Here is a 13,608-nt window from a genome sequence, read left to right as displayed (position 1 = left end):
CTTGAACCAGTTGAAGCCAGGCAAAGTCCTTCTTGTGGTGAAGCCCAAGAGTGCAGCTGGTGCAGTTCTTCAGAGTGCCGGGTCCAGGTGCAGGCCAGGGGTCCTGCAGGGCAGTCCTTCTTCTCCTTTGGTTCTTCCTTGTTGGATGTGGTACGGAACTGAGGTGTGGGTGCAGGTCTGCCAGTTTTATCCCTGCTCCTGGGTGAAAAACAGGGGGGTCCTGGTTCTCCAATCAGGTGCAGGGTCCTTCCCCCTGTGATGGCCACTTCCTGGAAAGTGTGGCAAAAATCAATCCCATGGAGCAACATTCCTCAAAAATCCATCATGGCTGAAAGTGATTTTTGGAGGTTACATCTGGCTGAGCCCACCCACTGGTGTGGCTAAAAATCATAAACACACCCCTCTCCTGCCCTCTCCTAATCTGATCAAGGAGGCACCCAGTTGTCTGGGGTTGCAGGATGTGGGGGTGTTGCTGGGTTGGTCCAAATGTCCTTCTCTGCCTTTGAAGACCAGTTTGGTAGCCCTCCCCCTTCCTACCTCACCATCTGCTGAGAGGAGATTCCCTCCCACAGGCACATCTCTTTTTGTGAAGCCAGGCCACTTCACATCCCATCAAGGCAGCCTGGCCAGGCTGCCAGAGGCTGCCCAATCAGAGCACAGCAGCAAAAACAATGCAGGGCTGAAGTTGGCAACTTTTCAGGTAAAGTTTAAAACTCTTTACCTGAACAAGTTATATTAAATGCAACAACTGGAAGTTGTGAGATTTATTATAACAAATAATTTGATACCAATCTCTTTGTATCTGTCACTTAAGGGGACTTTTAAACTTAAAATAAAGTCTGCCCATTCTAGCCTATGAAGGCCATTCACTACAATGAGGGAAAAACACATTTGGCTGTTTTTACCTCACCAGGGCTTATATAAACTACTTTTATAAGGTCCCTGCTTATAGTTACATGGCACCCAGCCCTAGGGGCACATAGGGCACACCTTAGGGGTGACTTATATGTACAAATAAGGTAATTTAAGACTTTGGAACTACTTTTAATTCCAAAGTCGAATTTGCATATAACTTTAATTTCAAGGCAGCCAGCAAGGCAGGCCTGCCTTTAAAATGACACTGGGCACCTCAGCAGTGCACCTATGGGTGCACTACCTATGCTGTGGTCCCTAAACCTACATGCTCTACCATCTACTAGGGACTTATAGGTAGGTTGACTTAGCCAATTATAATTAGCCTAATTTGCATATTGATTTTACACAGAGCACAGGCCCTGGGACTGGTTATCAGTACCCAGGGCACCATCAGAGTCAGGAAAACACCAGCAAAAAGTGGAAAATGGGGGCAAAAAGTTAGGGGGCCTCTGCAATCAGCCCTGTTTCCTCACATCCCCAGCACTACTAACAACAGTTTGGATGTATTTTCTGAAGTTTGCCTATAAAATATTCTGTCTTTATAACAGGTTGGCTAGGAGCAAATAACCAGATCCCTACTTGGCAGAGGCATTCTCACTTCCTCGCCCTTCCACTCCACGACTTGTTTCTTCTCTGATGTGCAAATGGTGTATAGTTGCTCTGGTAGACTCTGTAACTGTAAGACCTATGTCTCTAGTCCCAACATCTCACTAGTACACAATTTCAAGAAGCTGGAGCAACTATATTGGTTTGATTCTTCACGAGGGGCATCTGATATCTCACAACAGCTTCCTCAGGGCCACATAGAAATGTTGTGAGCCTCCAGGTTCAGGATTTTATGTGTATTTTTTATTTTTGAATGTTATGTTTTGTTGAGTTTTAGCAACTCATGAATTATTTAATCAGACAGCATCTTAAAACATATAATTACACATCCAGTATTGAAAGTCAACCTATTTGTAAATTAGTCAGTTTGTGCATACATAAAATACAATACAAATGACTATATATTACCTGCCAACGCCCAATATGAATGGTGTACATGGTTGGGTAAGTGAAATGCATAGAGTAACATTGCAAAATTAACTCTGGAATGTCACTTAGATGTCTGCAGTTTATCAACATTTAAGGGTTATTTTAAGTCAACTTTTATCCTTCTATAAATTGTTTGTATGATTTATCACGTAATTGGTATATTGATAGGCAACATGGATAGGCCAGGAATGATAAGGTGAATACTGTCATTTAAGTAATCTGTAATGGGCCCCACCATAATAAATGTAATGGTAAGGATTGTTTATGAAGCAATCATGTATCTTTAGTCTCCTTTGCATTACTAATATTAAACAAAAATTAATCTTAATTTAAATCACAGTGAGCACAAAAGTGACCAAGGCTGTCACAGGTGAAAGGGAGAATTTCAGTTTTGATTTTGTTGAGTTTGTACCTAGGTGTCATTGAATATTCTTTGAGATATTTTAAGACCTATAGGAGGAGCAAGTTTGGATAGCATACAAGAGAATTGTGTGCAAAAGCAGCTATTTTAGAGGTAACTGCCTGAATTCCACTTCTGATCTTCCAAGCATAGCATAAAAACAGCAACATTGGGAAGTGAACTTTTGACAAATACCTCTTTGTAAACAAGACACTAAGGTATTACAACAAACAAAGGCAGATAGTCTGTCATATAGAATCTTTATCATGTCATTGTTACCCTTGTGGATGCCATCAAAAGGAAAGGATCTCAGCAAACGCCCACTCAAGCCTGCCAAGTGCCAAGACACCCATAATACCCTGGCAATGATTGCCAGATCGCAACAAAATCAAGAATTAATAAATACCATTCTGCCTTAAATAAATCTATTTTGATCATGGCTTATCACTGTAGGCATATGTTCACCCAGGCGTATGATCAGTGGTTTACTAAAATATTTACATTCTGCAAAGATGTGAGATATGGCTGTCTAACTTTTAAGTTAAGTTGGCACCTATCCCGGCTTTGGAATGTGGATTAATTTAAACAAGTCACTTAGGGCCTCATTACGAGGCTAGCGGTCTTGAGACCACCGGCCCTGTGGTGGTGGTCAGGACCGCCGCTGCTGTGGCAGTCTGACCACCACATTAAGACCCTGGCAGTCAGACTACCAGGGCTCTGCTGTCTGCTCCGAGATCGGTAATCCAGATGGGTTGACAGCAGGTGGAGGTCTCAATCAGCCAGGGCAGCGCTGCATGCAGCGCCACCCTGCTGATTACAACCTCATTCTCTGCCAGCTTTTTCATGGCCGAGCACAGGAGCAGGGGCCCCATGCCCAGCGCCATCGCAGTGTGTTCACTGTCTGCTGTGCAGACAGTGAACACTGCGAAGGTGCTGGTGCACCCTGCAGGTGACAGCATTGCTGCTAGCTCGATTGTGAGTCTGAGACAATGCTGCCGCCAGTTTTGTGCTAGGCTGACGGGCGAAAAATCGGTTTCCACACATCAGCCTAGCAGGAAACCTGTAATAAGTCCGGCTGGGTTGTCTCCACTATGGTGGCAGCCACCCTGTCATGAGTTTGGCAGATGGGTGTTTCTATCCGCCAAACTCATAATTAGGCCTTTAGTGATAGTTATTCGATAAGACCCCAAGTAGATTGAGTTCATTCAGAAGAGTACAACTGATTGTACTATTCTATAAAGATTGCAAAACTGTATTCATTGATTTTTTGGTTTTCTTGAAGTTCATTATAGTACCAAACAAACAGTATACAAATGTGTTATATTTTCGAATTATTTTATGTATATATATATATATATATATATATATACATATATATATATATATATATATATATATATATATATATATATATATATTGAAATATACATTTATGAGTAGTCATAAAACACTAATAGAGTTTAATGAAACAAATTACTTTAAAAAGCAGAAGAAATTCTGAGACGCATTTTCTTTTACAGCACTGTCTGAACCACCCACATTGTATTTCAGATATTGTTGAATGCCATATAAAACACTAATATCTATACATTATTGAACTTTACTTTTAAACTCATTTTATGCTTACAGAATGGCTCATTTCTGCTCCAGCACAGTAGTTAAATACACATGTTTTATGTGCTATACTTTCTATTAGTATCTAAAGGTATTCTACACAATTAATCAAATAGTGGATTTGCTCTATGTGGTTTGCGTATTTCATTGCCTTCATGGTGAAGAGTTCTAATTAGGTGTGTTTTTCTATCTGTGCCTTAATATGGGTTATCATAGATGGTAAATAAAGAACCAGGCATTTCTGTATTATTTAACTTAAAATCAGATGGATGTGATCCTTCCTAAATAATTTCAGAACTAGTTAATTAGATGGACTTCTGACTACTTTGTAAAGGTTTGATGGAACCAATTATTTATATTGCTCATTCCGCCAACCTTTATCTGCATTGATGCAGAGATTCTTAGATTAGCTGGTGCTTAGGTGGTTGCATATATGAAGCAGAAGGCTTTCAAGGTTTTTAAAAATGTGGTATTGTTTTATTTCTTAATATTGTTTTAGGTAAAGGGGTACACACTGCACTGCTTAATGGGTTGGTATCTTTGCTGCCAGTGCTGACTGGAGGACAATTAATCGTTTATTAAACTTTTGTTGTTGTTTATGTAGCCAGTTAAACAAAGGCTGTCTGTGCCGTAGTGAGGGTCTGTACTAAGCAATTCAAAATGTATGGCTCTTCTAGCTGTTAATTAATGATCTGACACTGAAGCCACAATAAAGTTTTATAAGTAATCCGTTCTTGTCCTGAACAGTATGCAGTGGTAATACATTGTATTCATCTTAACTATGACATTCAGTACCCACTGGAGTAATGCTGCTTGCAAGGGAAGTTAATGATTCAAAATTTTGGCCTGGTACGAAAACAATATCACTTTCACTTTTGAGGCAAAACATAACCTAGCTCAGTAGATTTCCATCATGTGTTAAGAAACCTTCATTGGTGTTCTTGTGCACCCATGTGATGATCTAAGTGTAGATATTAGTGAACAGGTGCCTACTTCAAAATAAGTGACCATTTTGAAACAGTGTTTCTGTCATAAAGTTTGTCCCTATTAGCAGCCTATGACGGGGACCCATCATATAAGCTATAATCTTGCACTCTTTTACCTTACAGCCTCCTGACATGCGAACACAAGTGAGTACTTGAATTGTTTTTAAAATATTTAATAATAGGTTCATCTATGTGTTTATTGGAGCACTTTATGCAATGTGCAGTAAATGAGATGGTAAAACAGTTCAAAAAAAGAGATGAAATATCTGTAATACAACCTTCATTCGCTTGATCAGGCTTAGTTTAGTTGGATAATTCAACAAAACTAAATTCAGATGGGATGAGCACATTCTCCTGGTGTGAACTGGCAACTCATTCCACAGTTTTGGCCAAAACAAAACATTAATAAGTTATGCTAAGAAATGAAAACATTTAAATACAAGACAACAGAAGTGGACCTGGAATTGTAGAAGCAAAGATGGAGAGTGAAGTTGGAAGTGATAGGGAGAGATGCTTATTTAATATTGTTGATCATATTAATTTTTGAAATCTTTTAAGTGATGTGTTTACAACCTCTGACATGAGGGTAGTTGCACTATTTAAGGTGAGGAAGAACTAGTGTTTGGAGTAATACCTTCACAGAAGACAACAGAAGCAGTGACATTATTTTCCACCTGTTGTTGAAAGGAAACCAAAAACATTTCGAGATAAATTTGATCAATAATGTTAAGCAAAGAATTAAAGTCAAAGCCAAAATATGAAGTGAAAGAGAAATTAAGATGGCAGAAAGAAAGATCACAGGAGGAACAGCCATATGCAATGAAATTGGGAAATAAGGTTGTTGGGGAAAGTAAGAGGTCACTCAAGCCTCAACAGCTGCAAAACTGGCAGAGGCTTGAGACTTATAAGTAGGAGAGAGGGAGTAAAAGGTAAATACAAATTTGGATCTGTTCTCATAGAACTGGGACTCAATTCTAAAGGAAGGTATAATGGTTCATAATGGAATAGTATAGTGAGGAAAAAAGCAAACAACCTAAAACAGAGCCTTGAGAAATGCCTAAGTTAACATGCTCAAGGTGCACACGAAGAACTCTTGCAAACGCGGAATCTGTGACCAGAGAGATAGGTAGAGTGAAATTGGTTCCAAGCAGATGACAAGCAGAAATAAAGATAGCTCAGAAATGTAGACTGAAATGTCTATTAGGCTGAGAAGTAAGGAACGTTTGCTGTGATATACCTGATGAAGAATCCTGGAGAAAAAGATTTGTAGATTAGCCAGAATGAAATCTTGCCTGTACGTATGTATAGTATAAGTAAAAATGTAAATGATACCACATAATTACGAGTAAATACCTTATTGAAACCATAACCTTCAAAAATCTCTTTAGTAAAATATATCTATCAGCAACTCACAATTGGAAAAGCCCTTCAGGATTCTACTCTATTTGGAACTCCCTATGACTGTCAATAAATTCCATGTCAGCTAACCTCTGCCACCACGTCTTCAGATCTCAGCCCTTTGCATATTAGTGTGTGCCATCAACACTGATGCAAATCTGTATCTGGGTTTCTAGGTTTGCACAAAAAGAACTGTCACAAGTATTTTAGAGTGTAAATAGTATTTACTATTGGTTGTCAAGACCTGATATTTGAAAATAAATTTTGTAGAGGTTAGGCTTTCCAGTTTTCAGTGCTACATTGGTAACATGACATCTCCTCTATCAATTTGTCCTAGAAATACTAAAAGTATGTATTTTATCTGCTATTGTTACATTGGCAAATTAGGTTGTCTGGAATTGGAATTTTGGTGTTTATTATTTTTTCAGAAACAATACCAGGTAAGAAAGATGCTAGGAGGGTATCACTTAAATCAATATGGTTTCAATTTCTGATTTGTTTTATATAGCTTTGAAACAACTTTTACATTTGATATTCCTAAAACTCTAATCTTTCTCTTAATCAGAATGTCAGACATTCTCTGTGTTGCCTCTTTAGGGCTAGCTGTCTCATATATATTTCTGGGCTTCATCTTAATTGTGATGACCCGAGTTTGCCTAAACAACTACCTTGTATATGTCCTAATAATTTCACATGAAACAGCCTGCACATCTCTATGTCCTGTGTTTGGTATCATTTTACCCTGTTATTCATTAGGTCTTGAACGATCATAGATGATAATTATGATTTTATTTTGTTGGTGAAGTTATCATTTTTAGGTCTCAAACATAACACATAACATAACAACCCTTCCTTGTTTCATAACTGATGTGATCTATTTGTTTTTGTTTTTATTTTGTGTTTGTTTTTTATTTTGGTAGCATGTGTTTCAACATTGGTCTGTCATGGTTGAATTCGGCCAACCCTATTCACCAAAGAGCTCTGAAAAAAGTTGGAAATTTGCTTCTGTGTGTTAATGCTCTCTTTGGAGCAAGGACTCTGTTATGTTCACTTGGTTACTTGTCTTGTAATTATCTGCGTATGCCAAGGCACATCTGAGAACTCTCATATCATCAGGGTTCCATGTGTCAGAGGAGCGAAAGGGGTTCGGCGGCAGTTGGACCGAGTGAGCGTCGAGTGTAGCCGCTCTGTCCTGGGTTGGTGGCAAAGGAATAAAGATGTTATCAACACTTACCTGTCTCCGCATCGTAACAGACTCCTTGAGTACTCCTGGTAATCTGTGACAGTCACAGATTCCTCAAAGCACTCACAAACAAAAATGATTCCTCATGCTGAAAAGTATCAGGTATAGATTTTTGTACTTGAAAATGTGATTCTAAAATGCATTTTAACTTGTACATTTGTTTACACATCTAGAAGTTCTCTAGATCCTGATCAGTTCTGGGCAGTGTTTCATCCCCATTCCTTCTACTCATTCCACCCTTAACAGAAGTACATTTGTGAATGTTTTTAGGATGTGAGATAGTGGTTATTCACCAACTTACGTACCCCTACTCGCACCTTTTGTATCTCAGGCTGAAGTTATGTATTTTTACAGCTTTATGCCGTCATCAGACAAGAAAATATAATCTCTGAAGTAGGCAGACCAAATAGGAAGGAATGATTGCATGTCAAAGTGGCAATTCATTACATCTCTAATTTTATTAAGAAAAGCACTAATTTTAATGATTCACATTTTTACTTTTCTGTGTTTTTACAATAAATGAAATGATTTGATAAAGATAATTTTGTATTTGATGGAACCAGTCCATTAAAACAGCAAAGTTGCAAGATTCCAAGTGAATTTGGATTCTCCCTCCCGCCTTTATCCTGTAATATTTTGATATAGTGTACATAAAATCAAACTTAAAAAAACTGGAAGTCACTAAATAGATAAATCTTTTCACATGGAGATAATGAGGTCATAATCAAAGAGCGTTACACAAATCGAATCTTCAAACCATTCCTAAAAACACTCCTTTTAAGCGCTGCAGTTTCCTCTAATGCTTCACCCAAAGAAAGGTCAAATGTGGATTGTAACCATGAAGTAAAAATTATCAGTGAACTTTGTCAGTACTTGTGAATTGCATTAATTTCTCCAAGTTGTAATCCCGACTTTATTTCTTCCATCAAATAATTAATAACCACTTTGCCTCTTAAGTCCCAAATTTCAATCAATGTGGAAGACTGCGAGGACACAAAAGATGTCAGGGAGACCTGGAATGTGAAGACGAATCACAGAAACTCTACTTCAAGTGACCAGTCAGAGCATCCTTTGCTGCGACGGAAAAGCATGCAGTGGGCTCGGAGGTTGAGCAGGAAAGGAAACAAGCACACCACAACTAAGACAGCAGAGTGGATTAGCCAACAGAGGATAAATCTGTACCGAAGATCAGAAAGGCAAGAGCTTTCTGAACTGGTGAAAAACAGAATGAAACACCTGGGACTCCCCACCACTGGGTATGGTAAGTACAGTCTACTTCTGTTTAAAAAACTCCAATTCGAGCATTACAATACATATTAACATAAAGGATTTAATCAAAAATATTAAATATGATCAGTCTAGTAACAGAGTGGCATAAAGAGATTATCTATTTCATCTGTTATACAATACACAGTTAGCCAGTGCTTTATATTTCCGGATTCTTTCAAATGTTTGCGATATCCCCCCCACCAAAATGCCACACACTTTTAAAGTAGATAATGCACACTGAGGTGTATTATGTTATCAACCACATAGGCTATAGCAGCTGGATTTAATTAGAGCCCCATTGTCTGATATAGTTCAGTCTATTACTCAGTTTCATAAAAGTATTAGATCATATACCCCCTACTAGTCCAGCATATTTAAAAAAAAAATAGGGGTTTATTTTTCAAAATGTTCTTATCCATTCTAATATTGTATTAATAAAAAGATTTCAAATTGAAGCCACTTATTAAAAAATATATATGTTTGTGTTAAAAAGGTTCTGTCCCCACGAAAAAAGACCACACAATGTGTCCTGTCATGTGATTATACTTTTTTGACTCAGAATGCTTGATGGCCTGATTTAAAAAAATATATTTTTTATGCTAAATACAGATAAATAAAGTAGGTTTGTGCTCCAACCCGCACATTGGAGGGTGGAACTCTTTCTACTGCTTGCTACAGTCACGCCTTAGCTATGGAAATAATTTCCCCAAGCTCTGTTCCATTGTTCAGTCTTTGTATGTAGCAAACTCTTTTGTAACTCTTAGATGCCTGAGCATAGCTGACATAGCGTTTACACCTAAAATAACAAATCACAAAAGCCCTACTGCACCACAAGTACCTCTGGAATGCACTGCCCAGGTGGATGAGAGGGGATATGTTAATTTCAATAAAAATAATCAGACCTCTCCTATACCAACTTGTTGTCTGTTAAGGAGATAAGGGTATTTCTGAGTTTGCCCTTTATACCGGTGGAGGACATTACCTCTAACATCCTGGTTTAGAAATGATTGTAAGCACAGTGGTCATCTCTGTACCATAAAGGGAACCACCATTACAGCAGTTCACGTTAAGGTACAAACTAGTTGGTGGACAGCCACCATAACTTTTGTTTTTCAAAAGTTTTTCCCAAAGTGGGAGCCTATTTTTGGAAAAGAAAAAAAAAAAATGATCACCACACCTAGAGTGTTTTCTGCCAGGGTGTGTTTATCATTATTGTTTGTTATGTGTCTCACTGCCATGTTTTTCCTGAAGGTGACGGACAGAAAAAAAGACAATACACTATCTAAGCTTTGCATAGACGGAGCCAAAGGGGGCTCCATTGACAGGAACTTTACGGTCTCCCTGTCCCAAATTGAGACAGGTAGACAGACAGTTTGCAGAAAGGGTACTCCTTTGTATTTGTGGCAGAGTACCCATCCTCAAACTGTAAATCAGTCCTGAGTTGTGAATAGTTTGCCTCTCGTTTCTCATACTAGAGATTCTTTCAGATGTTTTAAAGCATAGTAACTGTCTCTTAGCTATGCTTCCTCAAGTAACTTCAGCTGCATGTACACCTTTACAAATAACTGACTTATGTCTATAAATACACATGCTATAACCTTTTTTTTTCTTCCTGAATAATTTGAAGACAACATTCCTCAAAGAGACCGTTGTGTATTACTGTAAATCAATGAAAGTCAGGGAGAATTGCAGAATCTAATTAACTGTAAGAAACTGTGGTTAGTTTTATTTATGTAGTGTGACTATCTTGATATGTGCTTTTCCTTGTTAGGCACTGTTCCTCACCATCGTCTTCGTGCTCCCTAAGTTAATGTCATGAGCCATAAATTTCAAGTCCCTGTGATAGTACATGTAGCTATCCTGCACAAAGTTAAATTTTCTAAATAAGGCTAGTCATCCACTTTGTGTCACTAGGATAACTTATTGGAAAAATGGCCAGGCTACTGATATTAGAAAATCTCAAGCTACATATTCAAAATGTGGCACAGTATCAGACTGAAAAGCAAAGCCCATGTCCTGCTATTCGTTACTGTACCTGAAACTGCCTTGTCCTTGCTGAAAATTGCTGTCTGCAAATGAGCAATCAATTCTCAACTTTGAAAACAGACTTTCTCCTTATTACTGATTTTCCTGTGAAAGCAGATGTGGCATAATGTGGTTTCTAAAGAAAATATATATTCCACTGGTAAATCATTGAAAAGTATAATTTTGACGGTAGCTCCTCAGGATGTGTGGCATTTAAATGTGAAGGTATAACTTCCAAATGGGTGTATAGAGTGCCCCCACTTTAATCAGGACACAAAAATTGTTAAGAAATGCTCTAAAGTGGTTTTAGAGTAGTCACATGTCATCAGTAGACAATGGCATTCCTATTATAAAGTTAGTTTTAGTCTCTCAGATGTACACTTTTTGTTTTAGGGATGATATGGCAATATTCACTCTGAAAATTGATGATTAATATTATTACATTGTAATATTAGGAATGTATTTGTCTAATGCAAGTACCCAACCTCAATATAAATGATAACGGCTAATTTATATCCAATAGCTTCTTATTTCAGATAAAATGTTCTATGTGATTTAAATAAATAAATGAAAGTGTTGAATGTTGAAAGCCATAGTTGCATCAAATACGCTCACAATGACTTTCCAAAAAGTGAACGTCAACTCAATATTATATCTTCTTTTGAGCATTGTGTAGTCTAAGAAAATTAACAGAATTAAGGTCCTGGAATCATTAGTATTCAAACTTTGCAATACTGCCAAAGCCTTGCATATCTATTTTGAGCCACCTTTGCTTGTTGCACCATTTCATAGAAAAGATTTCAATTCACTCAATATAATGTTAGGATTTTTGCACAGTGGAAGAAAGGTGAAAAATATTCAAAAACATTAAGAACTACGCATTGCATTCTTTGCTTCTAATCATTTGTCTTGTGTAATGTAATGGAGCCTTGTGACTTATAAAAACGTTTCTATAAACAAACTCTTTTAAAGATGGAGAAAGCAATGTTATTGTAACTGGAATAAATAGAAACATACATTCACTATAATTTATCTGGTGTAAACACAGATAATGGGAAATTGGTTTGCTTTATTGTATTATTATGCTAAACTTGGGGTCTGCATACAACCCTTTTTGTAATAAGAGCAAATTATATACACTACTGCGATACTGCCATTATTAGTGCTGTGTTAGTCACAAGATCAGACAAGATTACATTATTGGCCACGCATTTCCAAGATTACCAGCAGTGATCAGCTGAGTTAATCTGTCATGATTCCCAGCAGTAATGTAAAATATTCTGTGCCAATGTGTAGCTGAAAAGCTTTTTGCACCAAGGTAATTATATTGGTAATAAGTCGCTCCCGTAGAGCACTATTTATCCATAAACATCAGTTTTAAATATATTTTTGAAGGCCAAGCATTTTTCTCCAAACATCAGCTTATACATGCAATAGAATGCATTGTCTTGAATACATGCATTTCAATTTTGGTATACATATATTAATTCAGCTCAGCAAACATTTCTAACTGCGTAGACTGGACTGCACACAAGAGAGTTGCTTATAGGTAGCTAGAGAGCTGCTAGCAGCTAATAGACTACTTGTTGGAGAAGCCTATACTAAACTGTGGTTTAGAGCACATTTTCTTGATCCATCGTCTGACTAAAATCTGAAAATGGATTTTCTAATTTTTTTGTATTATTGCATACTTTGGCATGCATCTCTAGGTGCCTGAAAATTCAGTACAGCACATGTAGTGTAGACTCCTCAAACATTGCATCCAACTTTAGTGAGGCAATCTCTCCTGGTAGTCCATGTTTGATGACTGCCAAGCCAATCAGATCTCTCTCTCTCTCTCTCTCTGCAGTAGAAATCTACATAAAATACAAGTCATATGTTCAAAATCCAAGCAAGGCTAAGTAATCACAACTGTAATTTATAGCACTACAAAAGGACTGTTGACATGACTGTTGAGTATTCAAATAGCATAAACAATAAAAAATCAACACCTCATGCACAACAGCAAATCTTCATGTTTACACACCAGGAGTTCAAGCCTTTGTCCTATTCATCTTGTTCTCCACTGGAGTGCACTCCTGGCTTCCACATTGCTACCCTTAGTGGACTAAGGGGCTGATTGACAAGCCCCTTACACCACCTTAACGCCACCTTTGCGTCATTTTTATGATGCTAAGGCAGTGTTAACCTGGCCGTAACCCTGTGTCAGGTTTACAATGCACCACTTTGCAACCCCGCGTGCCACATTATGCCTATGTTCCAATGTAGGTAGGCCCCAAAAAATTGCCTAGATTTCACCACTACATTTTTCCCTAATTTTTAACGCCTGCTCACGGCAGGCGTTAAAATGACTCACCCATTAAAATCAATGGGCCTCCCAGTGCTTTGCTGCACTAGCGTCAACATTTTTTATGTTAGTGCAGCAAAGTGGCACAACAGCATCAAAAATGCTGATGCAGTCGTTTTAACAGCCACCATGGTGCGCAGTTTTGTCAATATGGTGTCATTAGGTGGGGCAAGGGCGACACAAGAGAAGTGGCGCATCAGGACCAATGCGCCACTTTCTCATAAATATGCCCCTAAATCTTTCAATCTCAGTTTGACAGACTCTCAATCAGGAGATCCACAGTGACTTAACAATCCTATGTCCTGTCTGTTTGTTTGTGTGAGCTACCAAGAGCATGGAATGTTAATGTTCATATCATTCCATTGGGTGCTTATCA

At 38.0% G+C, this 13,608-nt stretch overlaps 1 protein-coding gene across 5 annotated transcripts in view; it reads left to right on the top strand.

Annotated features, from left to right (window-relative positions):
- The window catches only part of KCNT1 (potassium sodium-activated channel subfamily T member 1), a 1,355,573-nt gene that overhangs the window by 1,285,752 nt on the left and 56,213 nt on the right, over positions 1 to 13,608 (top strand). For all 5 annotated transcript variants that reach the window (XM_069241642.1, XM_069241641.1, XM_069241643.1 and 2 more), the window contains exons 28-29: positions 5,074 to 5,094; positions 8,549 to 8,852. In XM_069241642.1, coding sequence (XP_069097743.1) covers positions 5,074 to 5,094; positions 8,549 to 8,852 — 325 coding nt within the window. The remainder of the gene's footprint in view (positions 1 to 5,073; positions 5,095 to 8,548; positions 8,853 to 13,608) is intronic.

This window comes from Pleurodeles waltl, chromosome 6, assembly GCF_031143425.1.
Source record: "Pleurodeles waltl isolate 20211129_DDA chromosome 6, aPleWal1.hap1.20221129, whole genome shotgun sequence".
In the NCBI taxonomy this organism is placed as follows: domain Eukaryota; kingdom Metazoa; phylum Chordata; class Amphibia; order Caudata; family Salamandridae; genus Pleurodeles; species Pleurodeles waltl.
Note: the sequence above shows the minus strand (reverse complement) of the source record. Positions and strands in the feature narration are given on the sequence as shown.